Source organism: Aplosporella prunicola, assembly GCF_010093885.1.
Source record: "Aplosporella prunicola CBS 121167 unplaced genomic scaffold K452scaffold_21, whole genome shotgun sequence".
Classification (NCBI taxonomy): domain Eukaryota; kingdom Fungi; phylum Ascomycota; class Dothideomycetes; order Botryosphaeriales; family Aplosporellaceae; genus Aplosporella; species Aplosporella prunicola.
The window spans coordinates 278914-303990 of NW_022983549.1; the positions used below are offsets into that span (position 1 = coordinate 278914).

The following is a 25077-nucleotide window of genomic DNA, read 5'->3' on the forward strand; positions in this document are numbered from 1 at the left end:
ACTAGCTCCTTCTCTCGGGCCGTGCCTGGTTAGTTGGAGATATTCCAGCATAGATTAGCACTCCAACCAACTACAGTCGCGCAGAGGCGCCGTTGTGAGCCGTTTGCAACACGTAACAGGACCTAGTCATGGACAAGCACAATCATGGACAGACTCGGTAGATGCTGGGTGGGGTGGACATGTCAAACAGGCAAACAATAGTGTAAAGCTAGGCAGTCCAAACTCGCAAGCTATGCACGCAGAAAAGCAGTGGCCGTCGAAAAGCTAGTGATGATGATGGAGGGCCGTGAGAAAAACGACGTTCCGAGCTGTGTGGGTGTGAAAGTAGCAGCAGCAGTAGTAATCTGCCTAAGGTGAAACAGAGCAAAAGCATGACGGCGTGGCTAAATATGTACAGTTTGCTTCGTAGGTTGGCATTGCGCAGTCATTCTTTTTCGCTGTTTGGTCGGAAAATTCTGAAAGCTATGGATTGCTCCGGCCGCCCTCCACCCTGGGAGAGAACTGTGGCATGGGTGGGATCCCCTGCGAGGGTGCAAAAGCGAGGATAACACCTCGTGGGCCGATGCAAGCAGGTTTCCTGCAATGCACCGCATTCCAATGGCTTTTGTTTTCCTTTTTGTTCAGCGGACTGAGCAAGCAATAATAGTCGCCGAAAGTGGGAAGAGGCAAGCAAAAAGCGCAATAGCCGGAAGGTAGATGTCCTGGACAGAGCAAAGGCGGTTCTCCCGCGCACGACGCCGGACGCTAAAACCGCCGTAAATAGACGAAGAAAGCAACTTGAAAGTAGAGGAAAAAGAAAAGAGCCACGACCTAAAGATGCCCAAGGAAAAGCATTAGTCATATTGTGCCATCACTCCATTCCCGCACACGCGCCATGACGGAAAGCAAGATCAGATCCACGGAACCGGCAAACGGTTACGGGGACTGATGGAAAGACAAAGCATTCCAGATGCGGGCTGAACATTTCCATTAATCCGGCTTCTTTGCGGCTCCCAAAGGGAAATGACCAACGAGGACTTCGGAGAAGGTAAAAGGAGAGGTCGGCAGAGCAAGCAGCGGCCGTTTTTTTTCGTCTCTCCAGCCAGGCTTTGGCGAAGGGCATCCAGGATTGATGACCAGTGAAAGGACCAGACTGGGCGAATCAGGATTCGACCGTAGAATCCTCGGAATCCCTAGGCCAGGCAAGGCGACCGGAAAAACGGAAGAGAACGCTCTACAACAAACACGCCAACAACATGTGGTATTCAAACATCATGAAGGAGGGGGTCCGAGACTGGGCTTCAGGACTACTGACGACGCCGGCGGTCGTTAGCTTGAGGCGGAGGTTGCGTTGTTGCTGCGTTTAATGGCGTTAGTTTGAGGTGGTCTTGGTTGCGCCCAGCGAGGCACAATCAGCACGACTTACCACTTCTGCTGTCGGCGTAGTAGTACTGTTGCGATGAACTATAGGAAACTTAGCTCAAATCCAACAAGTCCGCGGCATGTGACCAAAAAAGTACCTTGGTTGAGGCGGAGCGTAGACGCGTTCCGGCGGCGCCGACGTGGAAGGAGGGTAAGCATATCTGGGCGAGTCCTGGTGCCCCGGGTGGTGCGAGGGGTATGGCTCCGCTTCCCTGCCGGACGGCTGGCTGTAGGCACCATAGGTCGGTGCTGTCCTTACTTGGCCTCCTCCGTATCCCGGTGCTGGCACATAGTGGGCTCCTTGCTGGGCATATCCTGTTTGCGGCTGCGCATAGGTATAATCTCCTCCATAGGCCGCCTGGGGCGGTGCCCCGCGGTATCCTGCCGCCGACGGGTGGTCCGGGTACACCTGGGCGGCGGCAGGCGGTGCATAAGATTGTTCCGGAGCGGGCGTACTTGGTCCATAGTACTGCCTCGACTGGTGTGTCCTTGAGTCTTGGTAGGCAACTACAACTTTGTCAGGTGGTTTAGACAGCTTGGTGTCTCTCGCGTGTGGGCTACCTCGTCCCTGCTGAACTTCAGCGCGCCACCGCTGAGAGTCCAGTCTTAAATCTTGAACCATTTGCTGCAAGGAGGGAAGAAGAAGTTAGCAGGCGGGCCTTTTTTTTTTTTTTTCGTTTCGTTTGACATACCGAAGTAAGGGTGCGATAAGCAGTTATCCAATATCCTTCGACGCCCTTTACAGCAGGTTAGCGACAGCGCGACGACAGTGGAACCATGGAGCAGCTGACCTCATACTCGCCAGTGCCAATACCGGGCTTGACGAGCGCGTCGGGGCCCAGGTAGCGCTGGATATCGGCGGTGATGACCTCGCGGGCGATGCCCTCTCCTGGCTGGAACCACTGCCTCGTCGGGGTAGCGCGAGACATGGCGGCGGGCTTAAGAGGGGAAGAAAAAGAAAAGGCGGCACTGGAGGGGCAGTGCCTGGGAAGAGAGAGCAGAGCTGCGGAGGAATCCAGTCCGGCGGCCAAGAAGGGAGGATCCAGGGAGAGAAGAGAGAGGAAGTCCACACGGGCGGGCTGGGAAAGGTGCGGGGCTGCGCCCAGGTAATATCGCGACTCAGCACACACTTCGCTCTGAGGCTCTTGGGGCCGTGCAGTGCAACTTTCGACACAACTACGGGCAGCGGGCGGAGGAATAGTGGAAAAGGATGGAAGGGCGTGTAGGGCCCGGCGGATTTTGCTTTATCATTCCACGCTGTCCAGTCCGGCCCGTCCATTCACAAGTGGATCTTTTGCGCGTTGGGCATCGAGGCAGCGCCAGGGCCCAACACGCACAAACACCGTGACGAAATGGACGCCTTTTGGTCCGCCAGCCACAGCGGTGAGCGTGAGTCGCCCGTCGCACTATATACCACGCCCTTGGGCACTCACGCAGCCCCCCTTTGCACGTGTCGCCACCTTCAGAGCCGGGCCGCCGCAGGAGCAGCAGCCTTAGACACCCTGAACCCCCATCGCGGGAAATGAATGCGCACGCCAGTCTCAAGCTCAAGCACCACCTCGTCGAACGTCAGGCTGACCAGCCTACCCCGGTCGCGGTGGCTAAACCCGCTCTCGATCGGCCAGACCTCCACTTCCTCGCCCTGCTGCACGCCCGACGGCTCTGCCGAGTCGAACCTCCCCTCCGTGTCTTCTCCGTCGCCTCCCCGGCCGCCTGTCACAGCCTTAACCGCCGCCGGCCCGTCCAGTGTCACGCCCTTGAAGCCCGACGACTTGGCTGCCTTAAGCGCGTCGCGGAACCTCTTGATCCAAGCGAACACCTTGGGGAAGCTACTTTCTGAGATCAGCGCTGGCGGAAGCGCTCCTTTCATCTCCACCAGCCAGTCCAGTGGCCAAATTGCTAACCTACGTCAGTGTCCATGCCCGAGCCCATCCAAAGTACATACCTTCAATGTCCGCCAGGCTGGGCCTCTCCGTCTTCAGTATCCAGTCACGCCCGTCGGCTAGCAGCGTCGATTCCAATAGTGCAAATGCATCTCTGATGTGCACCATGCTCTCGGGCCTCCCGCGCCGCAGGTCTTCCTTGTCCCAGCTCCTGCCCGAGAAGCTCTTCCTGTCCTCGAGGAACTTTGGATCCTGCAGCACAGGCATGTCCGGCGGAATCAATGACGCGGCCCTCGCGAAGATGCCTCCGTCTATGGTCCATCTCGACAGCAGGCTTTCAATGGCCTTCTGATCGCCGCCCGAGGCTCCGATGGCACCATCGGGGAAGCGTTGCTCGAGCTTGCGCAGGATCAGCCGCGTGTCGCAGTAGACATGGCCGCCGATAGCCATGAGCGGGATGCGACGGTACGATACCCCTAGGGCTTGGAGATCGGGGCGCGGCATGATTGGCGGTTGGATCTGCCTCGTGTCACACATAGTCAGCGCTCAGCCGTTCTGGCCACGCCGCCATGATGCGGGACGTAAGCGGGATCAACATACACATTGTGCATATGCGATGCCGCGGAGCTGCAAATACCAGATTACACGGCGTGCATAAGGAGAGAAGGGATAGTGGAAGAGGATGAGATCGTTTGGCACTGAAGACATGACTAGGCGAACTGGCGTGCAGGCACGTTGTCGGAGGGAGTGTTGACGTGGACTGTCACATTGCTTTTTGTTGACACTGTGACGGCGCGGGCGGTTGCAACAGCTCTTCCCGAGAAGTTGCCTCGGCTCTCCCCACGACTTGGCAACAACCCCATTCTCGCCATTCTACAAACACCTGCTGATGGATGCCACATGCTCAAGTCTAGTAAGGGCTGCTAATCCATTGTACCTTGAACCAGGCAATTTTCGCATGAAGATATGCGGCCCCACGAAGCGACTTGCAGCGGTACGATAAGCCGCCGCGGCAGCACACTGGCCCGACGATCTTCTGCTTCACTGCTTGCCCTTGTCATCGCGGCCTCGTTTGCTGTAGTACATCCAGGTCCAAAAAAGCAATCAAGGTCCTTACGTCTTCTTTCCCCTGTCGGACTCTGAGGCCTTGCCCTCTAAGCGATCCAATGCTTCTTCGATTAGCCCGATGTGGCCTCGGAGCGTACCCTCCAGCTCATCCATGCGTGTTTCGTGTTCTTCAAGGTTTTGTATGTGGTGGGAACGTAGATACAGAGTGGCACTGCCAATCGCTGACAGATTGAGCACGCCGAAGAGCGCAGAAGGGTTGCGAAGGAAAGACATGGCAAAAAGGATAACGACCGCTGAATCGAGAAATTATTTTTTAATATCACTTTGACCTTCAATCTGCGATACATGTTGGAAGTCGATGATGACATTGATCTCTCGTTCGCGTTAGCAGTGCCCTCGGACTTGGGTACCGTGCCAGACGTCCTAAGCGTGTAAATGTCACTGAACAGGATCTATGTAGACATGTGCAATGACATGGTTAGTTGAGCTAGGTTGTCATTGTTGAAGTGCAAGTTTTCTAGGCATTCGCGACTTTACGCGTAAAGTGGGAAGACGCGCCGCAGACCGGCCGCTGACATGACAACGACAACAACGCGTCGACGGCACAGCCAGTCTTACCTACACCCCGCCATGCCGGTCACGAGCTAAGGCCGCTCCGCCCTCCCGCCCACGATGTCGATGTCGTCGTCGACCGGTTTCCAGTCGTCCGCGTCCACGACGGGCGCCGGCGGCCGCCGCAAGAAGTCCGCGTTTACGTTCAAGCACCTCGCGCAGCTCGGCGCGTCCGCGCCCGGCAGCCCCTTGCGCGTGATCGCTCACATCGACCTCGATGCCTTCTACGCGCAGTGCGAGATGGTGCGACTGGGCGTGCCGACGGACCGCCCGCTCGCCGTCCAGCAGTGGCAGGGCCTCATCGCGATCAACTACCCCGCGCGCGCGTTTGGCCTGAACCGCCATATCACGAGCACGGAGGCGCTGAAGCTGTGCCCGGATCTGATTCTGCAGCATGTAGCGACGTGGAAGGAGGGCGATGAGAACTGGGCGTACCATGAGGACGCGTTCAAGAACATGGCTACCCACAAGGTCTCTCTGGATCCGTACCGTCTGGAGTCTAGGAAGATCTTGGCCGTAATCAAGGAGTCCCTACCGAAAGAGTTCCAGAAGGTGGAAAAGGCGAGCATTGATGAGGTGTTCATTGACCTGTCAGCGCAGATACATGCCGTAATGCTGGAACGCTATCCGGAACTACAGGGCCCGCCGCCGTATGATGATCTTTCTGAGAATCTGCCACCACCACCTACGACAGCGCTCGATTGGCAGACGGACCACCTGATTGACCTGGACCCCAGTGAAACTGAGGATGATGATCCAGACTGGGACGACATTGCTATCCTGGTTGGATCCGAGATCGTACGTGACGTCCGCGCGAAGATATATGAAGTGTTGAAGTACACTTGCTCCGGCGGGATATCACGTAACAAGATGCTCGCGAAGCTCGGATCTGGATACAAGAAGCCTAACCAGCAGACTATCATTCGTAACCGTGCAGTACAGCACTTCCTCAGCGATATAAAGTTTACCAAAATTCGCAATCTGGGTGGAAAACTAGGAGACGAAATTGTCACCATGTTTAACACGGAGCTCGTCAAGGAGCTACTGGAGGCACCCCTGGAGCAGCTGCAAAAACTAGGCGATGACGTCGGATTATGGCTTTACAGCATTATCCGTGGAGAAGATCACAGCGAAATCAACCCAAGGACACAGATCAAGAGCATGCTGTCAGCCAAATCATTTCGACCACCTATCAATACGTTGGACCAAGCCGTCCGTTGGCTGCGTATTTTTGCTGCTGATATATTCTCGCGATGTGTTGAAGAAGGCGTGCTGGAGCACAAGCGGAGACCCAAAACAATCAACTTACATCACCGAAATGGAGCTCAAACTCGATCGAAGTCGGCCCAAATTCCGCAGGGCAAAACCCTGAGCGAGGTCATCCTATTCGACTTGGCAAAAACACTTCTTGCCCAAGTCGTCGCAGACGGACGTGCCTGGCCTTGCTCGAACCTATCCCTCAGCGTTGGTGGATTTGAAGAAGGGATCACGGGGAACAAAGGCATTGGGGGGTTCCTAGTCCGCGGAGAAGAGGCAAAGGCACTGATTTCCAGTGACCGAGAGGTCCCGGTTATTAAGCACGACAACGTTCAGACGGGGAACAAGAGAAGGAAGCTCGACAATGGTGGGATACAAAGATTTTTCGGTGCGCGGCAAACCAGTCGCGGAGAGTCAGAGAGCGACCAGGCACATTACATGAGCAGGAGCAGTAGCAGAGGAGATGCCGATCAGCCCGAGACAGACACTCATCCAGAAGCTCCAAGCAGGGACGAAACCGTTCCCCAAGCGGACCACGAAGACTACACTGATCCAACAGAAGACATCCCATCAGACATCCCGCCACCGTCCGCGCAGCCACAGACGCCCTCTCACCACGCCCAGGTCCGCGTCCCAGCTACTGAACAGACGCATCGCCAACAGACACTGGACACGTACTTCTGCGAGCGCTGCAATGCGCAGCTACCCGTCCCCGAGAAAGGCGAGCACGCAGACTGGCATTTCGCCAAAGATCTAGCGAAAGAGCTACGCGAGCAAGAACGCGCCAACAGCTCTTCAGCGCCCGCTGCTTCGAACGCGCCTCCCCGGACCGCGACGCCCAAAGCGACGGCCAAGGGCAGAGGCAGGCCACCCGGCAGCGCGACCAAAGGCCCGGAAAAGGGGCAGCTGAAGCTGGCATTCGGCAAGGGGTGACAGGAGCGACGGCGCTGTAATACGTACATACGCGCCCACATCTTTCTTTCTCGGACGCGTCTGCGCGGAAGGCGTGCCCGTCGCCGAGGCAAGAGGTGTGATGGCGGTTGGGCGCCAACGCCACATCACCCGGGCATGCCCCATGTCTCTGGGCCGCCAGCCAGCCAGCCCACCGGGACTTGTTGGGTTGCGTTTTTTGCCTCGACCCGCCTATTTTGCGGCCATGTGCTCCTCGCTGCTGGGGCCTGGTGTTACACCTGTCTTGGGCCGGCGTGATCGAGGAAAGAAACCCGGCCATACACGCAGAGGCTCGGGCTCTGGGCCTACGAAGCGGGCTGACGCCCCGAGAGTCGCTGGCTGCCTGGACCTGCGCATTGATTCTGCGATCCTTTCTGTCGGGATGGCCGCGTCCCATGATTTTTTTTTTTTTTTTTTGGAGTTGCTGTCGTAGTCGCATTTGCGCCCTTGGCAGCCACATACGAAGGTGCGCGAAGGCGCAGATGAAAAAGGAACTTTTTTCCTTTGTGATGACGGTAGTGCGACAACCGACACAAGCTGAGCTGGTCGTGTCTCGCTTTGCGGAACCGCGCAAGGGGGCCCGGATCGGGGGACAAAGGGCGACATTGGGCCTCGCTATGATGCCTACCTATCTACAAATAGCAACGCTCTGGAGTACACAACACAAAGCCGAGACGGGCGCTGGGCAACGGCGGGCAGCCATGTGCGGCGGCGGGAGCCTTGGCGCAGTCGTCGTGCAGAGCACGTTAGCCGTTCTCGCGGCCGGAGTGGTGGCTGGATATGTGGCTAGGTAAGGATCGGGAGCTTCTTTCTTGGTATGTGTGTGTGTGGTACACTGGCGGAACAGGCTGTAGGTGGAATTTGGGTTCCTCCGACAGGTCAGGCTCTATTTTAATTTTTCTGCCGTTGGGGGTTGTGGTGGGTTGCGCTGCAGCGTGTGCGCTTCGGACTTGCGATAGCTAGATAGCGTTTCTTCCTTCCATAGGCATGTATGTATGTGTGTACTCGCGGCACCGTACCTCTGTCGTCAGCGTATGTATGGTCGAAAACATAAACATGGCGATCTTCAATAGGGCTTCGTAGTTGAGAGAAGGCATTTCTGAGATGGAGCATTTGGCAGTGACAGGACCAAGCTCAGCCGGGACGGTGGCGTGGAGGAGATGAGTGCGAGGGAGGAGGAGATGAACCAAATCATGATGGATCGCTGCTGGGGGGCGTGAGATGAGGCTGAAGACCGGGCTCGCTAGCGGGGATCCTGGAGGCGCGGAAGCGCATGTTGTCGTTCCGACTTCCGAAAGGGGTTGGTAATGATAGGTTGGTAATGATTGCTCAGTAAGCCGTGTGTCAGGAGGGAGCGATTCCGCGCCGGACTTAGGGAGCTCCGTCGGATTTATCGCGCGCGACGTCAATTCCGAACCCCTCGCGGGCAGTCGCACGCGACGCGACCGATCGAAGCTTCGTTTGCTCGCGCTCTCGGCCTCCGCGTGCCATTGAGGCTCACTAATTGCAGCAGCAGCATCCGGAGAGCTATAACAACCCGCGGCTTTGGCGTCTTGCCGGAGCCGTTCTCCTTTTTTTGCTTATGCGCTGTACGGCTCTTCTAGTTGGTCTTTTAGCTTTTGTTCTAGGCATCTTCCTTCACGCTCAGTTTCCTACCATGGCGGCCCCACATGTGCTGAAGAATCCCTTACCAATCCTGACACGCCTGAGCACGCGATGGCTCCAGGCAGGGCCCTACAAAAGCGGCGCGCTCCCCGCAGTGTCGATGAGCCTCCTCAGCACCAGCAGTACCCCGTCCATCTCTCCACTACCCCACCACCACCACCTCCACCGCGCCTTCAGCACCACCTCGCCCACCATGGCCGCCAGCAAGACCTTCATGGACGCCGTCAAGGAGCGCCGCACCTACTACGCCCTCAACGACAAGGCGCCCGTGTCTGACGACCGCATCGTCGAGATTGTCAACGACGCCGTGCTGCACGTGCCCTCGTCGTTCAACAGCCAGAGCACCCGCGTCGTCCTGCTGCTCAAGGAGGAGCACAAGAAGTTCTGGGAGATGGCCAAGGAGGTGCTGAAGACGATGGTGCCGGCCGAGGCCTTCCCGGCCACGGAGCAGAAGCTCGACAGCTTCAAGGCCGGCTACGGCTCTGTAAGCATTGCCCCATCATTGACGAAGAAAAAGAGAGAAGAAAAAAAAGGGAAAAACAGCCAGCTAACCCCACAACCCCCACCGCAGGTCCTCTTCTTCGAAAACCCCGTCCCCGTCAACGACCTCCAGACCCGCTTCCCCATGTACGCGCAGCACTTCCCCACCTGGTCCGAGCACACGTCGGCCATGCACCAGTTCGTGCTGTGGGCGGGCCTCGAGGCCGAGGGCTTCGGCGCCAGCCTCCAGCACTACAACCCCATTGTCGACCAGAAGGTCCAGAACGAGTGGAACGTGCCGCAGGAGTGGGCTCTGCGCGCGCAGCTCGTCTTTGGTGGCCGCGCCGGCGAGCCCGGCGACAAGGCCTACCAGCCCCTCGAGCAGCGCGTCTTTGTCCACGGTAAATAGATGCGAGATGTGCGGTGAGGGGGTTGGGTTTGGTTGTACATACATAGAGAGAGAGAGAGAGCGCGCGATAGAGAGAGATGGGACATAGAAGACTCGACCACCACGGTCGAGAGCAACGATACAATGCATATACATATACATATACATAACATATACATACCCACCTACACCATACAAAGCACGCCCCAGGCGCCAGTTCCCATGCACTGAACCCAAAACGCAAACCCCAAAACCAAACCCAAAACGCAAACTCAAAACTCGCCCGTCCCAACCCGACTAAGTAGGTACCTACTGTAGGGCGTCAGGGTCCACGCATCACATCATCCCCGCGTGCGCGCACCGTCGACCAAAAGCCGGGGCCTTCCCGTCCCGTCCCGCGCTGCCCTTGCATCATCCCGGGTCGGGAGTCGGCCTCGCGGCCTTAATCCAACCACTAACCCCAACCGCGCACCCACGCACCTACGCATCTACGCACCACGCACGACGAACCACGCGCCTTCTATTGCGCACGCGCTCTATATCACTCACCCTCTCACGATCAGATACAGATACAGCTCGCATGATCGGTCTTGTACGTTTCAGTCTCCATATTACGACTACCGATTACCCCTTCCGCCCGCCCACACCACTCGCTGTCTGTCTCTATCGTGCGCATGCGCATACGCGTTATACATACGTACGACCGTCGTAGAAAGCCAATGCCGCCATTGCTGCCGTAGCGCAGTGTTGCTGCTCGCAAAAAAAGAAAAGAGAGAGAGATAAACGCAACAACGCCCGCCCGCCCGTCTGTGAGACTGAGACTGAGGGGATATAGCGACGCAACGCTCACAACGCTTGCAACGCAGTACAGCTCGCAGCTCGCAAAGGGGGAATAAGGAAATGAGTCGAACGAGAAGAAAAAAGAAAAAGAAAAGTGGAAAAAGAGGAAAAAAGAAAGAAAAAGAAGAAAATGCGGAACCACTCAGATCCCACACCGACGGTCCCGTCCCATCCGGTCCCATCCTATACCCATCCCACCCATCCATACTATACCATACCATTCGCCCAAACCCCATCTAAGACGTAAAACAAAGCCAGTCAAAGCCAGCCAGGCTGCGTGCAAACCCTGACTTATCAACGACAGCACAAAAAACGCAAACAACCACCCCCAACGAATAACAACCTCACATCAGCCCGCCCCTCACCAGCCCCAAACTCTCCTCGACGCCCACGAGCCACCGCCCCAACCACGAGCTGCCACCGAAGCCCCACCCGGAGCTCCAGCCCACAGGCACCACGCCCGCGATATGCGCGCCGTAGCCGAACTCGCCGCCGCCGCCGGGCACCCTGCGCCCCTGCGCGCCGTACGGCTCGTCGCTGTTGTTGTGCGTGTACAGCTTGTACAGCACGAAGAAGGTGCACACGACGATGACTATGTACGCCGGCGTGGTGATCAAGTGGCGGCTTCTTCCGCCGCCCGAGGGCGCGCTGCCGTTGCTCCTGGCGTTGGTGTCTGCGGTGCCGTTCTTGTTGTTCGCTGTCGTTGTCGTCTTCCTTGATTGTTGCGTCTGCGGCTCGCCGCGCCGCCGCAGTCCCTGGTCCTGCTGCTGCGGCTGCTGCTGTTGCCGCTGCGCGGGCTCTGACCGCTCCGAGCGCTCCGACGCGCTGCCCGGCGAGTCCAGGTAGCGCGAGATGTCGGTGCCAGGGGAGTCGTCGGAGGAGGAGGACGGGCCAGCACGGTGGCGGGGATGGTTGCGGCGCGGGCTGGGCGTGCGCAGACGGTTCGCGCTGCCGCCGTTGGTTTTGGCCGTGGCTCTGGCGGCTCTGCGGTCTGCTTGAGCGATAGCTTCTTCGGCGTCGGCCAGGCGCAAGCGGAAGGCCTGGATCTCGCCATCTTTGCTCGTGAGGGCGGAGCGCAGGCTTGCCAGCTCGTTGCTGTTGGTGTTGCTTGTGGTGGTGTGCGCTGCCGCGGCTGCTTCTGCGGCGTCCAGCCGACTGCGCAGGTCGTTGATCTCGCTGTCTTTGGTTGCGAGGGCGCTGCGCAGCTCGTCCAGCTCCTTGCTGCTGTTGCTGGTGATGGCGGCTGTGTGCTCTGCTGCCGATGCCTCTGCGGCATCCAGGCGTTTGCGGAGGTCGTCGAGCTCGCTGTCCTTGGCCGTGAGGGTGGAGTGCAGGCCTGCGAGCTGCGCGTCCGTGGCCGTTTGGAGGCCGTCCATCTCGCTGTCCTTGGTTGCGATTGCGGCGCGCAGCTCTTCCAGCTGCGTGTTCGTGGCTTGTTGAATGTCTGCCAGCGCGGCGGCGTGCGTCTCGGTGGCGGCGGCCAAGGAGGAAGAAGATTCTGTGAGCTGCTGCTCCAGGTTCGTGGTCCGGGATTGCAGGGCCTCGAGGTTCCTTTGCAGCTGGTCGCGCTGGTCGGTCAGGTCGTTGATGGAGAGGTCCTTCTGGAGTATGGTGCCGTTTCTGGTAGAGATCAGCTGGTTGAGCTCGATCCTTTCCTTTTCGAGCCTTTGCTTCTCGTCGTTGAGAATGTCAATGTCGCCTTGCATTTCTTCGAATTGCTGGTCATAGCCGTGGTCTTCATCGTCTTCGTCGTCGTCGCCGCAGGCGGAGAGCTCTTCGCTGAGACTTGCGACGCTTGTGACGCTGTTGAGGCTCGTGCGGAACGGGTTTGGTCGATCCCCCTCCTCGTCGGCTTCCTCTGCTCGCTGCTGCTGCAGCATGTCGTTCTTTTCCTTGAGGGCCTCGTTCTCGGTGCGCAATTCGGAGTTTTCGTAGTTTGCGAAATCCAGGTCGCGCTTCAGGTTTTGGACGTCTTCTGCCAACTGCGAGATTTCGACGTCGTAGTCGCGTTGCTGGTGTTTATCTTGGGCTTCGCGCTCAACGCTGTCGCGCAATGCGTGGAAGCTGGCAGCCAAGTCATTGAAATCCTTCTCCACGCGGACCCGTGCTCTCTCCATGTTGTCGGCCCTTTCGTCGGCAGCCTGCTTTCCGGCATTCGCGTCCTGGCAGCTCTTCTGGGCAGCGTGGAGCTCGTGCTTCAGCCTTTCGTTCTCCTTCTCCAACTTGATGTGCGCCTCGGCCTGCTCATTGAGTTGGTTCGAGTGGGCCGCGTCTTGCTGGTCGCGGAATACCAAGGTCTTCCGCAGGTCTTCAATCGTGCCCTCGAGCTCTTTCTTGTCGCGGGTGATTGTCTCGATGGTGTCAAGGTGGCCCTTTACGTCTTCCTCCAGCGCATCTCGGTCGTTTGACAGGGACTGGTTCCTGCCCTGCAATTCATGGAGCTTATCAATGCACCCCTCATTGCTGCACGCCATGGTGGCAGCGGTGGTGTCGGTGTCGGTAGTATAAGTGGTAGTGGTAGCAGTAGTGTTGGTCGAATGAGGAAGAGACAGCAGCGAGGCGACGCCGGAGAGGCGCGACGGGCTGCTTTTGCCTCGGCGCGCTTGGTCATGTTGGTCCGGGCCAGGCATCCCCCTATTGACGACGCGCGGGCCGCCATCGGGCCGGCCGGCGCCCGTGTTGCTTGCACCATCGGCTCCTGCCCCGAGCGAGTCCGCCGCTCCTTCCGTTGCCGAGATGGCGGCCCTGGTGGTAGGTGCGTCCACGTCTCCTTCCTCTTCCACTTCCCCTTGTTCTTCGTCCCCGCTTTCCGCGTCCCCACTTTCCCCCGCTGTTGCTCCCTGATCGTCGTCGTTGCCCTGCTTGGCCCGCTTGTGGCGCTTTTTACCGCCCCGGGGCCGCTGACCGCTCTTGCCCGCCCTGCCCTCCACGTACAGCTTCTCGCCCTCCGTCATTGCTGGCAGGTCGTGCACCGTCGTGAACTGTGGGTGCTTCGCGCTCTTGATCCAGTGGTCGCGCCGTGACGCTACCCCGTTGGCCGTCTCCGACTTGGACCACCATGTGCAGTCGCCGAGCTCGCATGACCATCTGCGCTTGCGTTAGCTTGTGAACATCACTGACGTCTACCTAGGCGGCTAGCCACACTTACTGTCGATACTTCGTCTCTTCGTCGTACATGGGCAGCCCATCCGATGCCAGCTCCGAGAGGTCGTGTGCTTTGTCCATTTCGTCTGCTTCTTCCTCGAGTTGCTGCTGTTCTGGCTGCTCGTCAGTCTTGTCTGCTTCTACCTCAGGCTGTTGTTCTGTCGACGTAGTGTCGTTTGTGGTATTCTTTTTATCGTCGGGTTTCACTTTACCTAATGGTGCTTCACTTGTCTTCGCTTCCTCTTCGTCTTCGGCTTGACGGCCCCGTGGTGCTTGGTTGTCCTTGCTGTCTTCAGAATCCTCGGCCAGCGAAGCGCTTTCCGCTGCCTTGTCGTCTTGAACTTCGTCAGTTTTCTGGTGTTTACCGCTCTCTTCGAGCTTATCACCAGGTTCAGCCGCCTTCTCTGGCGACTTGCTGTCCTTGGTCTTTTCCGCCTCTCCGACAGACAACTCTTCCTCTACCGACTTGCCTTTTTGGACTCTGTCGGTTCCTTGAGGCTTATCGTCTACTTCTTGACTGACAATCAGTTCAGCCTTGTCTGACGGCGTCTCGTCAGCTTGTTCGGCCTTTCTATTGCTATCAAGCTTGGCACTTTGAGCTTTGTTGGCTTCCTGGGGTCCTTCTCTCCCTTCAGGATCGACACTACGACCGTTGTTTCCCGGGTTCCATTTGCTGCCCATTAAACCACCAGAGCGTGCCTTGGTCTGCTTAGGAGGCTGTGGTTGTTCGGGTTCCTGGGATGCGTCAATCTTTTCTTGATCACTGGCACGTCTAGGCTCATTCTTGTCGTCCGATGGCACGGTGGCAGTGTCTTGGGCCTGCTTGTCGCCAGCAGGGTTATCGCTTTGAGACGGAGTTTGAACTTTGTCAGTCTCCTGGAGGTTTCCACCCTCTCCATCGCCCTTGGTCTCAACCGTGTTATCATCTAACGACGGGCTGTCAGCTTCCTGCCCTTGCTTATCACTAGCAGGGGCATTGGCCTGGTCAGCCACGTCATCCTTGGGCGATGGGCTTGGGCTCTTTCCATGGGAGGAAGAGCGTCTGCTACTCGAGAGACTGCTATTCGAACCACCGCCACTCTTTGAAGTCTGTTTATGGAAAGTGTTGGGGCCCGGGTGACGCCAATCCGCTTTCTCGCTGTAGGCTGAAGATGGCGATGACGCAGCACTATGACTGGCCGGCTTGGTTGAGTACAGAGACAAGGGCGAAGGATCGATAGACCGCCGACGCGTGTTCATGTTGAGGGGTTGTAAGTCTGCACCGCGACGCAAGCCGTCAGATGTGTATGGTCGCGGTCTCTCCGGAGTAGTGTCTGGATGGGACGTGAAGGAGGATCCCGGGCCACTTGGGAGAGAAGCGCTCCTGCCTTTCGCTTTTCCTTCTCCGTCAACAACATCAGCGAAGAGGGAGGAGGTGGTGGAAGCCGGCCGGCGCGGCATCTTCGAGTCCGTGTTTGCGCCAGCAGAGCCCAGCGCTTGAGCGAAAGAGCTAGGAGCAGGGTTAGGGGTAGGGGAGTCAGGCTCCGGCGACTCGAGCGGCGCCTCCTTTTCGCCGCTCGGGGCGGTGGAGGTGTTGATGGCGCTTTCATTGGAGGAAGAAGGGCTGCCGGGCGTCGGCGTGGAAACTCCAGGGCCGGCTGGCGGCGAGGAGTTGAATGTTGCCAGGCGCGGGCTGCTGCCGGCGCTGGACGCGAAGAAGGACGGGCTGTTCGGCAGCGGTATCGGGCTCGATTTGCGCCACCGAGGACTGTTGTTAGGCGGGCCGGCGCGTCCCATTTCGATATCGCGTTCGGGTGTTTCGAGCGAGGATGTGTCGAGCGAGGATGTTTGATCGGGTGGTGTGCGAGGCTCTTCTTGACCTTGACCACTACTGCCGCTTTCGAGAGCGGGTGGTGGGAGGTCGAGTGGCGGAAGCTGTGGTTTTGATTGTTTTGAGGATGGGGTCATTGATGCTGTTGCTTCTTCTGTGGAAGAGTGGGGTTGGGGTTGAGTGGAAGAGCTTGGTTGTGGTGGAGGTGGAAGAGGAGGAGACGCGTCGTTGTTGTTGTTGTTTGTGGCTTGCTCGTCAGAGTCTCCCGTAGCAAGAGCGTGGTAAGCGGCGGCAGCATCGGCATCTTCTTCTCCTTCTGACGTAGCGGCGCTGCCACTCTTAACACGGCTTCCAGTGTTAACATGCTCGTTGGCGGTGGCGGAACCGTCGGCGGCGTCATCGTCCGTAGAGCCCGCCGTGTTAACAGGCGTGTCGGTATCAGCTGTTATGGCATCCGATGCCGTGACTGCGGGGGGGCTTGCGGCCGTGACGTGCTGGTCTTTGCCGGTGGTGGGGTCCTCGTCTGCATCCATTGCACCCTTAGTCTTGCTCCTAACGTCGTCTTCTTTGCCTGTGATAGCGGCCCCGGAAGCTGCGCTGTCGCCGTCGGTTTTGATGTCTCTCTCTGCTTCTGTCATATCCGTATCCGTATCCCCCGCCCCTGTACCCGCCTCTACCTCCGTCCCCGTCCCCGTCGGCGCAGCACGATCAGTTGGCGTACCTGCTTCAGCTCTATCCCCATCCTTGACTTCTTCTTCTTTGTCGTTGCTGTTGCTGTTGCTAGCGCTGGTGCTATCACCGTCTTTCGACGTAGGCCGAGACGCGGGAAGAGATACGTTAGCAGCTTCGACGGCGTTGTTGTTGTTGTTGTTGTTGTTGTTGTTGCTGCCTTTGATGTCTTTTGGTATAGGTCGAGAAGGGGGGAGCGGGGGTGGAGGGGGGTTGGTGGAGGGGTCGGTGTTGTCGTTGTCGTTGGAAGAGGAGGAAGCCATCTTGACAGACAGACAGACAGACAATGGCTGTGTACACCGGTACAGACGTGTCGGGGTTAAGACGCTACACTGTGGTGTGCCACTGCTCTGCTCTCCGGAAATCGAGGACAGCGAAAGACGAGAGACGAAAGGCGAAAGGCGGACGGATGGATGGATGGACAGGACACTCGGTGTAAGGGAGGAGGGTTCTGAAAGAAATGGCGGATCCGACTCGATCGACAGACGGCGCCGGTATCTCTCTTTCCTACCAAGAAGCAAGCAAGTAAAAAGCAAGCACGCGCGCGAACCGAGTGGCCGTTTTCGGCAGTAGTTGGATGCGATGGCTGCGTTGTGGGACAATTGGACAATTGGATTGCTGCGCTCATTGGGGGTTCTTTGTTTGTTCGGCTGGGGTGTGCGTGTGGTGGTCTGACTGATTGCGTGCGCGCGGGAGGGTTATAAAAGAGGGGGGTGCGGAGGGGGTTAGGGAGGGAGGGAGGGTGTGGGTTTTGGGCGTGCGAGGTTGGGAGGTTTGGGAAGTTTGACTCTTTGGTGTATGTACGTCGTTTATGGTGGAGATTTGACTTGTTCGTTGGATAGTGCATGTATGTGTAGGTTTGGATGGATGACTACAGTATAGGGGGGGGGGCTGGACTGTACGATATGGATTACCTTGCAGATAGATAGAAAGGACATATGGGCAGGGAGGCGTTGCATAGCATGTACGGAGGACAACTGGGCCAGTCTCTAGATGGTGTTGCAGCAAATCACAACAAGAACGAACGCATGAAGCAAGAAGAAGAAGAAGAAGAAGAAGCAACGAGCAGAGACGGCAAAAAAAATCGAAGAAGAAGCAAAACTGTATAATAACCATCATAACCAACTTTTTTTTCTGCACCACAAAGCACACACCATACTACATACCTCCTGTTGGTGTCGCAAACACTGTCTTCCATTGCTTGGTCGCGACAGTGAGCGTTGAGCCCCGAGAGTTCCTAAAGGAAAACACCGCGAACCACGGACCCGAGACAAACAAAGAAGCACACAAACAAAGAACGCCGGATCAGGTCGCTCGTCCGTTCCGGCGATATAGATAGCGAGGCTGAAGAGGCGAGACAAAGAAACTGGAATGGACGGATGCTGGGAGACAAAGAAATTGAAGTACTCGATTGAGAAGAGAGATGAGGAATGAGAGGGGAGAATTTTTCTTTCTTTGGATTGTTTTTCTTAGCTTTTTTTATTAGCCCCCGCGCAGCTGGCTGGAAACGGCGAGGCGACATTGCAAAGGGAGACGGTTGCGCGTGCTGTGGTGGTTGAAGAGATGCTGCAGTGCAGTGCGCGATGGATAGATACAGGGACAGATGGAGGGTGGTTGAACTTGGCTGCTTACCTGCTTACCTGCTTGCATGCATACCAAGCATACGAACGCCTGCCTGTCCATTCTTACTCACCAACCTCTTACCTACCATCACCTCAATAAAGCTTTACTTCCATCCATCCATCCCACCACCTTCTCACCCCCTCTAAGGCACCACCACAACCCCCTACCCCCTACCCCCCACAACTCCAGCCACCTGCCACAACACACCAAAACCCAGCACCACCACCAGCCACCCACCCACCACAGCTCAGCCGCGTACCCCCTGCCCCGAGCGTGAGACACTACAGTGGGGACATGGCGCGCGCGGACACGCGGGTGGCGGGAAGCAACAGCGGCTACCGACAACCCAGACACCCAGGGTAGGCAGCACCTAGCGTGATGAGCTGGCCTCGCCTCCCTGCCCTTACATAGTATTGTACAGCTGGCCCGGCTGGCCAGAACACATGCGATCAGCAATACAATAGGGGAGAGAGAGAACGAAAGACAGACAGAGAGCGCAGGGGGGCTGTGTTGTGCAGCGCAGCGTGCTATTGGCTTTAGCGCGAGCAGCAGCGGGTGATGCGTGCGTGCGTGCATGTAGGTGTTGGGTCGTGCGACCGGGCGACGGGGCGCGCGAGCTCCGACTTCGTCTCCGAGGTCCGGGTTGTGGATTGCATGGGTGAGTGGCGAGGCGCGTGTGATGTTATTGTTATAGGTGACAATGACGATGATGTTGATGATGACGATAGCGACGATAGCAGTGTTGTTTTGTTGGTCCTTGTTGATCGTCGCATGTAAAATATTGTTGATATAGGTTTTGGTATTCGGACAAACGCATGGTGAGAGCAGGAAAAGTAGTTCATCATTTGGACATGGCCAGAAAAAAGTGCGTGAACAAAAAGAAAAAACGAAGAGGCCTATCTAGCTATACCACAAAGTATAAACGTCCTCTCGTGCGCCCCTGCTGGTTCTTCAAGGGAAAAGAAAAAGGATGCGTATTGGTAGTTGGTGGGGTTGTTTTTGTAACGCCGCTTTCGCTCATTGTAAACTCCTGTTGAACGCCGTCAAGACCATTTGTGACCCCCAACCCCATCCTGGCAGTCTGATAATTTTTGTACCGTGCCGTGTAGCGCTCATATTGACGAAAAAGAAAAGAAAAAGGACAGTAGTGGCGAAACATGCAGGCGGGCACGTTTAGTGCTGCTCGCGCTGCTCAGCCTCGGCCTCGGGCTCGGGGACAACCTCTTTCTCCGAGTAGAGCGGAGGCTCCTCGGCCGGAATCTCGACAGCTCCGACCTCCTTGGCCAGGACCTCCTCCTCGTCAAGAGCGATACGGTTGTAGCCGCCGTTGCGGCGAGCCTGCACGCGCAGCCAGATGTAGGCGACAACGCAGCCGACGAGCCAGCCCGTGGCGTAGGTAAGAGCGCCAAAGGCAATACCGATGAAGATGGGCACCATGATGCGTCCGAGCACGCCGAAGAAGTGTGCGATCGGGCCATCGCGGTGGTGGCGCATGATGCCGTGGGGGCCGTGGTGCGGGCCGTGGTGGTGGTCGTGCGGGCGCTCGTCGTCGGCAGCCGGCTCCATGTCTTCCGGAGCAGGAGGGTGGTGCGGCATGTCGCCGTGGTGGTGGCCCTTCATGCAGCCCTTGGGAATACCCTTCTCGATCGAGGTCTTCATGTCCTGGATGCGGTCGGAGATTATCGAGCGCCACTTGCAGAGGACAGGCCAGTCCCTGCAGGCCTCGTCGTCCTGCTGGGGCGGTTCGATCGAGGTAAGAGGAGCGGCGGCGGTGACGGGCAGGATCTGGATCTCGCCATCCGGCAGCTTCATGAGCTTAACGTCGAGGGCCGAGACGTCGACGGGGCGGCCCTCAAGCGAGGCGATTTGGAAGGTCATGGGGATAAGCTCAGCGCCTTCGGACGAGCTGACCGAGGGATCGATCTCCAGAGCATAGCCGGAGATGCGGAGAGGGTGCTCGCCATACTTCGCAGCGTTCGCACGGATGTCGGTCAAGGAAACGTCGGAGCGGACCTGGGTGACAGGAATGGGCTGCGGCAGGTCGGTGGGAGGGTAGAGGCGGGCGCCGTTCAGCTCGACCGAGTAGCCGTCGACGACGGAGAAGTTGAGCAGCAGAGCATTCTCGATGCCCTGGACCCAGACCGAGTCGTCGTCCTCGTCAGCCGAGCCGGCAAAGGCACAGTTGTTGCAGTCCAGCGTCAAGAGCTGGTTCTGAGGATCGACGAGGCTGAGCTCCTGGTCGGCAAAAGGACCGGTGACGCCATCGGCGGTCGAAGGAATGAGGAAGGCGGACGAGGGCGCGATCAACGCGGCGGCCCCCAGGCCGAGAGCGGAGTACTTCATGGTGGAGAGAAGAAGTATGGATGTGTTTGGTGGGGGTGGTGGTGGTGAGAAGAAGGAAAGAGATAGTTAGGAAGAAGAAAGCGAGTGCTATTCGTGGAGTGACGGACAAGTCCGCCATACTTAAGCCAGCCGCGGCCCCCCGGGTCACGTGCGTCAGACGCGTCATGTGCGATCGGCTCATTGATGCGCGCCACAACCCCAAGCCTGCTGTTTCACCTCCGGGCCCAAAGTGTTTCAGCGACACTGCTCTCCTGCAACTCCACGGCCGCCCATAGCCAGCCGATCGCGTCCATCCAAATCCCAGTCCTTCTCCTGTCCTCTCCGCCCACCCGCTTCCCCCAACCGCGCGCCCGCAGCTCCCGACGCTCGCTTTTGCCCAGCAACGCCAGCCTCGCCTGGCGCTCAGGCATCCCTCCGTCAGCTCCTCACGCTCCGTGCACCCGTGGATTGCGTACGCTTATCACCATCCCCGGCTGCCTCGACCGCTTATCGCCTGTGCCTCGAGCTGCGGTATTACTCTAGAACAGCGTACGTACCTCCTCATTTGCTTTGCTGGCGCCCTAAAAATGACTAAAATGACGGGAGCGGGTTGCGTGCGCCTCCCGCCTACGGGCCTCTCTCGTCAGGAGAAGGAATGCCACGAGGGTGGTCGCGCTGCTCCGGATTGGTTGCCCCCCTTCCCTTCCCGTCTGGTTTCATACGACTTCAAGCTTCAAGGCATCCTACCGGACACCCCTCCTTAGCCCGCTTGCAGCTTGCTTCAGATACGCTTAACACTCGATGACGCTCAAGTGGGCCTGAGTGTTCGAGCGTGCTGGCATCTCCTTGTCCTTGTTTCCGCACGACCCACCATCACCACCATCACCATCCCAGCGGCCTGCCCGCCTTGCCCATGCAAGCATGCACATCACCACCCTCAACGCTGCCAATCCACCATAAACACAGTACACAAGCAAAACAAACCTCCCCCCATCCCCAACGCCAATCCCACGGCGTCCCCTGCACGAAAAAAACCCCACCCCCGCCCGCGCAAAAAACACATAATCACCCTAGCGCGCACTCGCGTCGTCATCTCGTCTGTGCCGCTCTCTTTTTTCTTTCTCCTCCGCGCCACCACCAACCACGACGACCACGACGCGTCCCAGCAAAATCTCGCTCGCTCGCCTCCACCGCGTGGAGCCAGGGTCCTTCATGGCGCTTGGCTATGGCCAATGCCATCAATTTACAGTACCTAGCTAGCTAGCCCGTCAACCCGCTCTGCGGACCCAGCCCGGGATCAGGGTCTCCTCCGCGCCCGCGAGCACGTAGCGCCGGGCGTCGCGCTCGCGAGTGGGCAAGCGGGCCGCGCGGTCGGTCGGTCCATTGCGGCTGAGGTTCCTGCCGGCTGGGTTTTGTGGCCTGGTGGGTGGGGCTGGTGGCGAGGCAGCTAGCCTCTAGATGGGGGGTTTGCTCGTGGCTGCTGTGGTGTCTGTGTTTCACCTTGGTAGTGATGCTAGATGCTTCCATTGTAACTAGATATTGTAGGTGTGGGCGTTCGGCTCCTTCGGCTCCTTCGGCAGTGCGTGCGTGCGTGTATGCTCGGTAGGTGTAGGCGTGGTGGGGGTGTCTTACCCTTCTTCTTTCCGTGTCTCTCCTTGCTTTTTAAGAGTCGAGGCTCAAGACTCACAAGATTGGGGGTCGAATCGGGATACCTGTTATCCTGAAGACAGCTACACCCGCTTCCAACGTCCAGCTGCTAGCAAAAGGTCTTAGCAGAGTAAGTCCCGTCTTTAATGGAATCTCTGCTTGGAGTTTTCAACATGAGTAGTTTCCTTTGTTTGCTATCAGTCCTCCACTTTATCTTCTCCAAAACACACAACTCTCGATAGGGCTGCGCGGTGGCGAGACACGGTCTCAGAGTGGAACAAAGAGAAATAGGCATAAATCCGACTGCATGTCCGAGCCGCTGTTGCCTGGTCAAAGAGGCCACGGGAGCGGATCCGGCTGGTGCGCTCGCGGGTGGCTTGGTTACGCCATGCTATGCCAGGCGCTTCGTCGTCTTCATGCCGTGAGCTTGGACGGGGTCGTGTGGCGTGGCGTCGCTTGGCGTCGCTTGTAGGCGGCTGTTGTACTGTACCTACAATGGTGGGGTTGGTGTGCTGCGTTGAGACACGCTGGTGCTGTGGCGTGCTGTGCCGAGGTCGTTGTTGTTGGTGAAGGGTCGCGTGGTTTGGTGGGGGCTGAAACTGGTGTGAGGGTGGTGTCTTGCGTCGAGGGTGTCTTGTCTTGAGGTTGTTTGCGCTTTGACGGGTCTGAGGGGTGGGGGTTGTGTTTGGACGAGAGGTCTGGGAGGGGGAGGGGCTGTGAGGGGTCGTTTGTTCCTTGGCATGAGTTTAAGAGGTTGGTTTGTTTTGGCTGGTTTGTAGGGTCTTTTTGGAGCTTTTGACGCTTGTTTGGGAACTGAGCTGACTTGTTGGGAATTTTAGGGTTAATGTCAGTTGGCAGAATCCGAGTGAACTGTCAAGAAACGGTCTTCACAATCTTTCGTTGAGTAACCTTGCAAAGGAAAATCTGAGCGCTCTGTTGCGTAAATGCTTGGATCACGAAACACTTGAATTGACAGTACTATTGCAAAGCATTGTACCACCCCAACACCCATAATGTTCACTAGCTAACATTGAGAAAAGGTGCAAAAATGCCCACCAAATATATGCAACAAATGAATGAACAAGAGTTTGTAAAGAAGGTGTGCCAAGTTATGGTCTCTGCCAGAACCCATGCATGAGAAAAGCCAGTGTTACCCCGGATAGTATACCTCCCAGGACTCCGGCAACCCGATCCCTCAATGGTATACCCATTTGAACGTGCAAGTTGGGCCTCTACTTGGTAGGCGACTCTGTCTGCACATTCCGACGCTTTGATGATCTCCCTGACGAACGAACAGTGCCCGTGTTCTTTGCACCGACTAGCGTGTTTTTGCTGTCGATATGCGTATCCCCGCTCGTGATATTGAGATGGTCGGTATAAATACCCCCCATGGGCGTCGGCGGCGCAGTCATGGCATTTTCCTGCTGTGCAGCAGGAGTGCTTGATTGGCGCGAACGTGCGAACGATCCCATTCGAGCAATAAAATGGGAACTTCTCGCCACTTGCTTAAAGGTATTTCGCTGCTTGAAATCAATCCACTTGACGTTGCGTGTCTTGACTTTAGCCGTTTTACAAGCTCTGGCAACGTGTCGGGCCAGTTCCTTCACTTCGGTTTCTGAAAGCGATCTTTGTCCCAGGACAAATTCCAACGTCAGAGATGTTAGGTTCCCGGTTCCAGTTGAATTTCGGTGAGCCTTTGCACGCTCTTTTTGGTCCAATGGGCTGAGTGTGATCCAATCTTTGTGCATTTTGAGACGATCATACACAAAGGCTGGATTCTTGCGCCTGTACTCTTTCGTGTTGATTCTCTCTACAAGCTTCCATATGTTGAACGACATTTGCTCATCCAGTAAGTCGCTGAGTGAATCTATCATAGCGGCTGTGAAAGATTTTGGCCCAGGACCAGATGTCGTTCGATCTAACCCGCTTGCTGCCAGCATTTGGTACGCGCGATTTGTGGAAGCTCCTCCTTTGTGTGAGTTGCTGGCGAAGCAGGTATCCAAGATCGTCAAAGCATCGGCGTCAAGAGGCCCCAAAAGAACACTCTCCGCATCCGGCCAGAAAGCGCAGGGTGGGTAAGAGCATCCCTCGGAGCAGACTTCATGGTTGGCGATGCATTTTGCAGACCTTTATGATTTCATCAATGTCAGCTAGCATATAAGTGAGTAAAAGTTTTCCACTCACCCTCCAAACACAAGAGCATCCAAGTCCTTATTGTATTCTGAATGTCCGGTATAGTAGACAATCACCAAATTGCTTGGGCCGTCATACTCCCTAGCAAATTCTACCACAGCACTCATGAGTTGCAGTGAAGGATTAGTTTTTGCGGTCAGTTCTGCGATCCGTGTCTCATAATGGAAGCGGTTTTTGAATAGTGCATCCAGTTGTTTGACCTGTATAATTGTTAGCATGACTCTGACATATTACGGTATGTTTTTGCATTTCACCTCTTGCTCACAGTCCAATTGGTCCAAATGGTTGATCCATTTGATGATAAGAACCCCGACACGCTCATATCCATCTACGACTGCCATATTCTTGCAAATTTCATCGTGCCACAACATTTGTTTGTCGGAGGCTTCTCTCTCTGTTCTGGCTTGGTAGAAGCTAATAGGTGAGTCTACAAGATCCATTGACGCGGTCATCTGTTGCCCTTGAATTAGGCCGGATTCCGGTTCCACATGATGTCTTTGGGTAGACGTGTCCACTGCAGCAGGCCCGTCCCGATTGCTCGCCTTCTTCGTTCCATTCATGTTTGTACAAAAAAGGTGTGAGATGGTTGGTGAGAAATTTGGCGCCTGGTCAAGACTTTATGATTTGATGCCTTTATGTTTAGGGCAGACGGTGGGTGTCCCGGTTTGCAGATGCTTTTGCCGCAGACAACGCCACAAAACGGGGACTAGAGCAACAGCCACCCACCCACCACTATGTCTTAGCTTCCTAACAATAAGAGTGCCTTCTTTGACTCCGCCTCTCTGACAGGGTATAGCGATGCTACCTCGGCAACTGCCAGCGAATTGGCATAAATGATAGCAACCCGGCCCCGCACTCAGCCTCACTGACTGAAGCTCTACCCTGAAGATGCATGTAAGCGAACTCGAGCTGAACATACCTCGTGCCTCTGTTTTACCTTTTTAAAGCCTTTTGCTTATATTCATGACTTCCGAACACAAGGTCATAATGCAACCATCACGAGAAAGGCACTAAGCCATGGCTTGGAGCTGAGTTTGCCTACAGCCTCGTTTAGCCTTCCTCCT

The 25077-nt window shown here is 56.9% G+C and overlaps 12 protein-coding genes across 12 annotated transcripts; 3 read left to right on the forward strand and 9 right to left on the reverse strand.

The window, feature by feature from the left end:
- Positions 1–1420: 1420 nt before the first annotated feature.
- Positions 1421–2596, reverse strand: K452DRAFT_79621 (uncharacterized protein). The gene is made up of 4 exons (XM_033547156.1): positions 2193–2596; positions 2094–2138; positions 1963–2026; positions 1421–1908 (listed from the first exon to the last, which is right to left on the reverse strand). The coding sequence occupies exons 1-4, from the start codon at positions 2328–2330 to the stop codon at positions 1460–1462; spliced, it is 696 nt and encodes a 231-aa protein (XP_033394729.1). The 5' UTR covers positions 2331–2596; the 3' UTR covers positions 1421–1459.
- Positions 2597–2795: 199 nt separating this feature from the next.
- Positions 2796–3738, reverse strand: K452DRAFT_290114 (uncharacterized protein). Its single transcript, XM_033540945.1, has 2 exons — positions 3347–3738; positions 2796–3300 (listed from the first exon to the last, which is right to left on the reverse strand). The coding sequence occupies exons 1-2, from the start codon at positions 3732–3734 to the stop codon at positions 2864–2866; spliced, it is 825 nt and encodes a 274-aa protein (XP_033394730.1). The 5' UTR covers positions 3735–3738; the 3' UTR covers positions 2796–2863.
- Positions 3739–4285: 547 nt separating this feature from the next.
- K452DRAFT_290118 (uncharacterized protein) lies at positions 4286–4635 on the reverse strand. Its single transcript, XM_033540946.1, has one exon. The coding sequence runs from the start codon at positions 4623–4625 to the stop codon at positions 4398–4400; it is 228 nt and encodes a 75-aa protein (XP_033394731.1). The 5' UTR covers positions 4626–4635; the 3' UTR covers positions 4286–4397.
- A 389-nt stretch (positions 4636–5024) lies between these two features.
- On the forward strand, positions 5025–7154 carry K452DRAFT_300598 (uncharacterized protein; the record flags this gene model as incomplete). Its single annotated transcript, XM_033542347.1, has 1 exon — positions 5025–7154. The coding sequence occupies one exon, from the start codon at positions 5025–5027 to the stop codon at positions 7152–7154; it is 2130 nt and encodes a 709-aa protein (XP_033394732.1).
- Positions 7155–8710: 1556 nt separating this feature from the next.
- On the forward strand, positions 8711–9808 carry K452DRAFT_290124 (uncharacterized protein). Its single transcript, XM_033540947.1, has 2 exons — positions 8711–9321; positions 9409–9808. Exons 1-2 carry the CDS (start codon positions 8830–8832, stop codon positions 9724–9726), a joined length of 810 nt encoding a protein of 269 aa, XP_033394733.1. The 5' UTR covers positions 8711–8829; the 3' UTR covers positions 9727–9808.
- A 1081-nt stretch (positions 9809–10889) lies between these two features.
- On the reverse strand, positions 10890–16491 carry K452DRAFT_300600 (uncharacterized protein; the record flags this gene model as incomplete). The annotated part of the gene is made up of 2 exons (XM_033542348.1): positions 10890–13632; positions 13694–16491. 2 exons carry the CDS (start codon positions 16489–16491, stop codon positions 10890–10892), a joined length of 5541 nt encoding a protein of 1846 aa, XP_033394734.1.
- A 910-nt stretch (positions 16492–17401) lies between these two features.
- On the reverse strand, positions 17402–17844 carry K452DRAFT_79755 (uncharacterized protein). Its single transcript, XM_033547160.1, has one exon. The coding sequence runs from the start codon at positions 17748–17750 to the stop codon at positions 17466–17468; it is 285 nt and encodes a 94-aa protein (XP_033394735.1). The 5' UTR covers positions 17751–17844; the 3' UTR covers positions 17402–17465.
- On the reverse strand, positions 17601–18546 carry K452DRAFT_79741 (uncharacterized protein). Its single transcript, XM_033547159.1, has 2 exons — positions 17861–18546; positions 17601–17696 (listed from the first exon to the last, which is right to left on the reverse strand). The coding sequence occupies exon 1, from the start codon at positions 18425–18427 to the stop codon at positions 17939–17941; it is 489 nt and encodes a 162-aa protein (XP_033394736.1). The 5' UTR covers positions 18428–18546; the 3' UTR covers positions 17601–17696; positions 17861–17938.
- Positions 18547–18956: 410 nt separating this feature from the next.
- K452DRAFT_79758 (uncharacterized protein) lies at positions 18957–20286 on the reverse strand. The gene has a single exon (XM_033547161.1). The coding sequence runs from the start codon at positions 20192–20194 to the stop codon at positions 19025–19027; it is 1170 nt and encodes a 389-aa protein (XP_033394737.1). The 5' UTR covers positions 20195–20286; the 3' UTR covers positions 18957–19024.
- K452DRAFT_79717 (uncharacterized protein) lies at positions 20286–20901 on the forward strand. Its single transcript, XM_033547157.1, has one exon. The coding sequence runs from the start codon at positions 20378–20380 to the stop codon at positions 20714–20716; it is 339 nt and encodes a 112-aa protein (XP_033394738.1). The 5' UTR covers positions 20286–20377; the 3' UTR covers positions 20717–20901.
- Positions 20902–22209: 1308 nt separating this feature from the next.
- Positions 22210–22706, reverse strand: K452DRAFT_290129 (uncharacterized protein). Its single transcript, XM_033540948.1, has one exon. The coding sequence runs from the start codon at positions 22560–22562 to the stop codon at positions 22311–22313; it is 252 nt and encodes an 83-aa protein (XP_033394739.1). The 5' UTR covers positions 22563–22706; the 3' UTR covers positions 22210–22310.
- A 346-nt stretch (positions 22707–23052) lies between these two features.
- K452DRAFT_275975 (uncharacterized protein) lies at positions 23053–24453 on the reverse strand (the record flags this gene model as incomplete). The annotated part of the gene is made up of 3 exons (XM_033539261.1): positions 23053–23947; positions 24014–24213; positions 24268–24453. The coding sequence occupies 3 exons, from the start codon at positions 24451–24453 to the stop codon at positions 23053–23055; spliced, it is 1281 nt and encodes a 426-aa protein (XP_033394740.1).
- Between the last annotated feature and the right edge of the window lie 624 nt (positions 24454–25077).

Coding starts and splice junctions, on each gene's coding strand:
- K452DRAFT_79621 (XM_033547156.1), bottom strand. CDS start 2,330: ATGTCTCGCGCTACCCCGACGAGGCAGTGGTTCCAGCCAGGAGAGGGC. Junction 2,139..2,192: donor TTGGCACTGGCGAGTATGAG/GTCAGCTGCTCC, acceptor CCTGCTGTAAAG/GGCGTCGAAGGATATTGGAT. Junction 1,909..1,962: donor TGAAGTTCAGCAGGGACGAG/GTAGCCCACACG, acceptor ACAAAGTTGTAG/TTGCCTACCAAGACTCAAGG.
- K452DRAFT_290114 (XM_033540945.1), bottom strand. CDS start 3,734: ATGGCTATCGGCGGCCATGTCTACTGCGACACGCGGCTGATCCTGCGC. Junction 3,301..3,346: donor CAGCCTGGCGGACATTGAAG/GTATGTACTTTG, acceptor GACGTAGGTTAG/CAATTTGGCCACTGGACTGG.
- K452DRAFT_290118 (XM_033540946.1), bottom strand. CDS start 4,625: ATGTCTTTCCTTCGCAACCCTTCTGCGCTCTTCGGCGTGCTCAATCTG.
- K452DRAFT_290124 (XM_033540947.1), top strand. CDS start 8,830: ATGGCGGCCCCACATGTGCTGAAGAATCCCTTACCAATCCTGACACGC. Junction 9,322..9,408: donor TCAAGGCCGGCTACGGCTCT/GTAAGCATTGCC, acceptor CCCCCACCGCAG/GTCCTCTTCTTCGAAAACCC.
- K452DRAFT_79755 (XM_033547160.1), bottom strand. CDS start 17,750: ATGTCGCCTCGCCGTTTCCAGCCAGCTGCGCGGGGGCTAATAAAAAAA.
- K452DRAFT_79741 (XM_033547159.1), bottom strand. CDS start 18,427: ATGCACGCACGCACGCATCACCCGCTGCTGCTCGCGCTAAAGCCAATA.
- K452DRAFT_79758 (XM_033547161.1), bottom strand. CDS start 20,194: ATGAAGTACTCCGCTCTCGGCCTGGGGGCCGCCGCGTTGATCGCGCCC.
- K452DRAFT_79717 (XM_033547157.1), top strand. CDS start 20,378: ATGCGCGCCACAACCCCAAGCCTGCTGTTTCACCTCCGGGCCCAAAGT.
- K452DRAFT_290129 (XM_033540948.1), bottom strand. CDS start 22,562: ATGCCAAGGAACAAACGACCCCTCACAGCCCCTCCCCCTCCCAGACCT.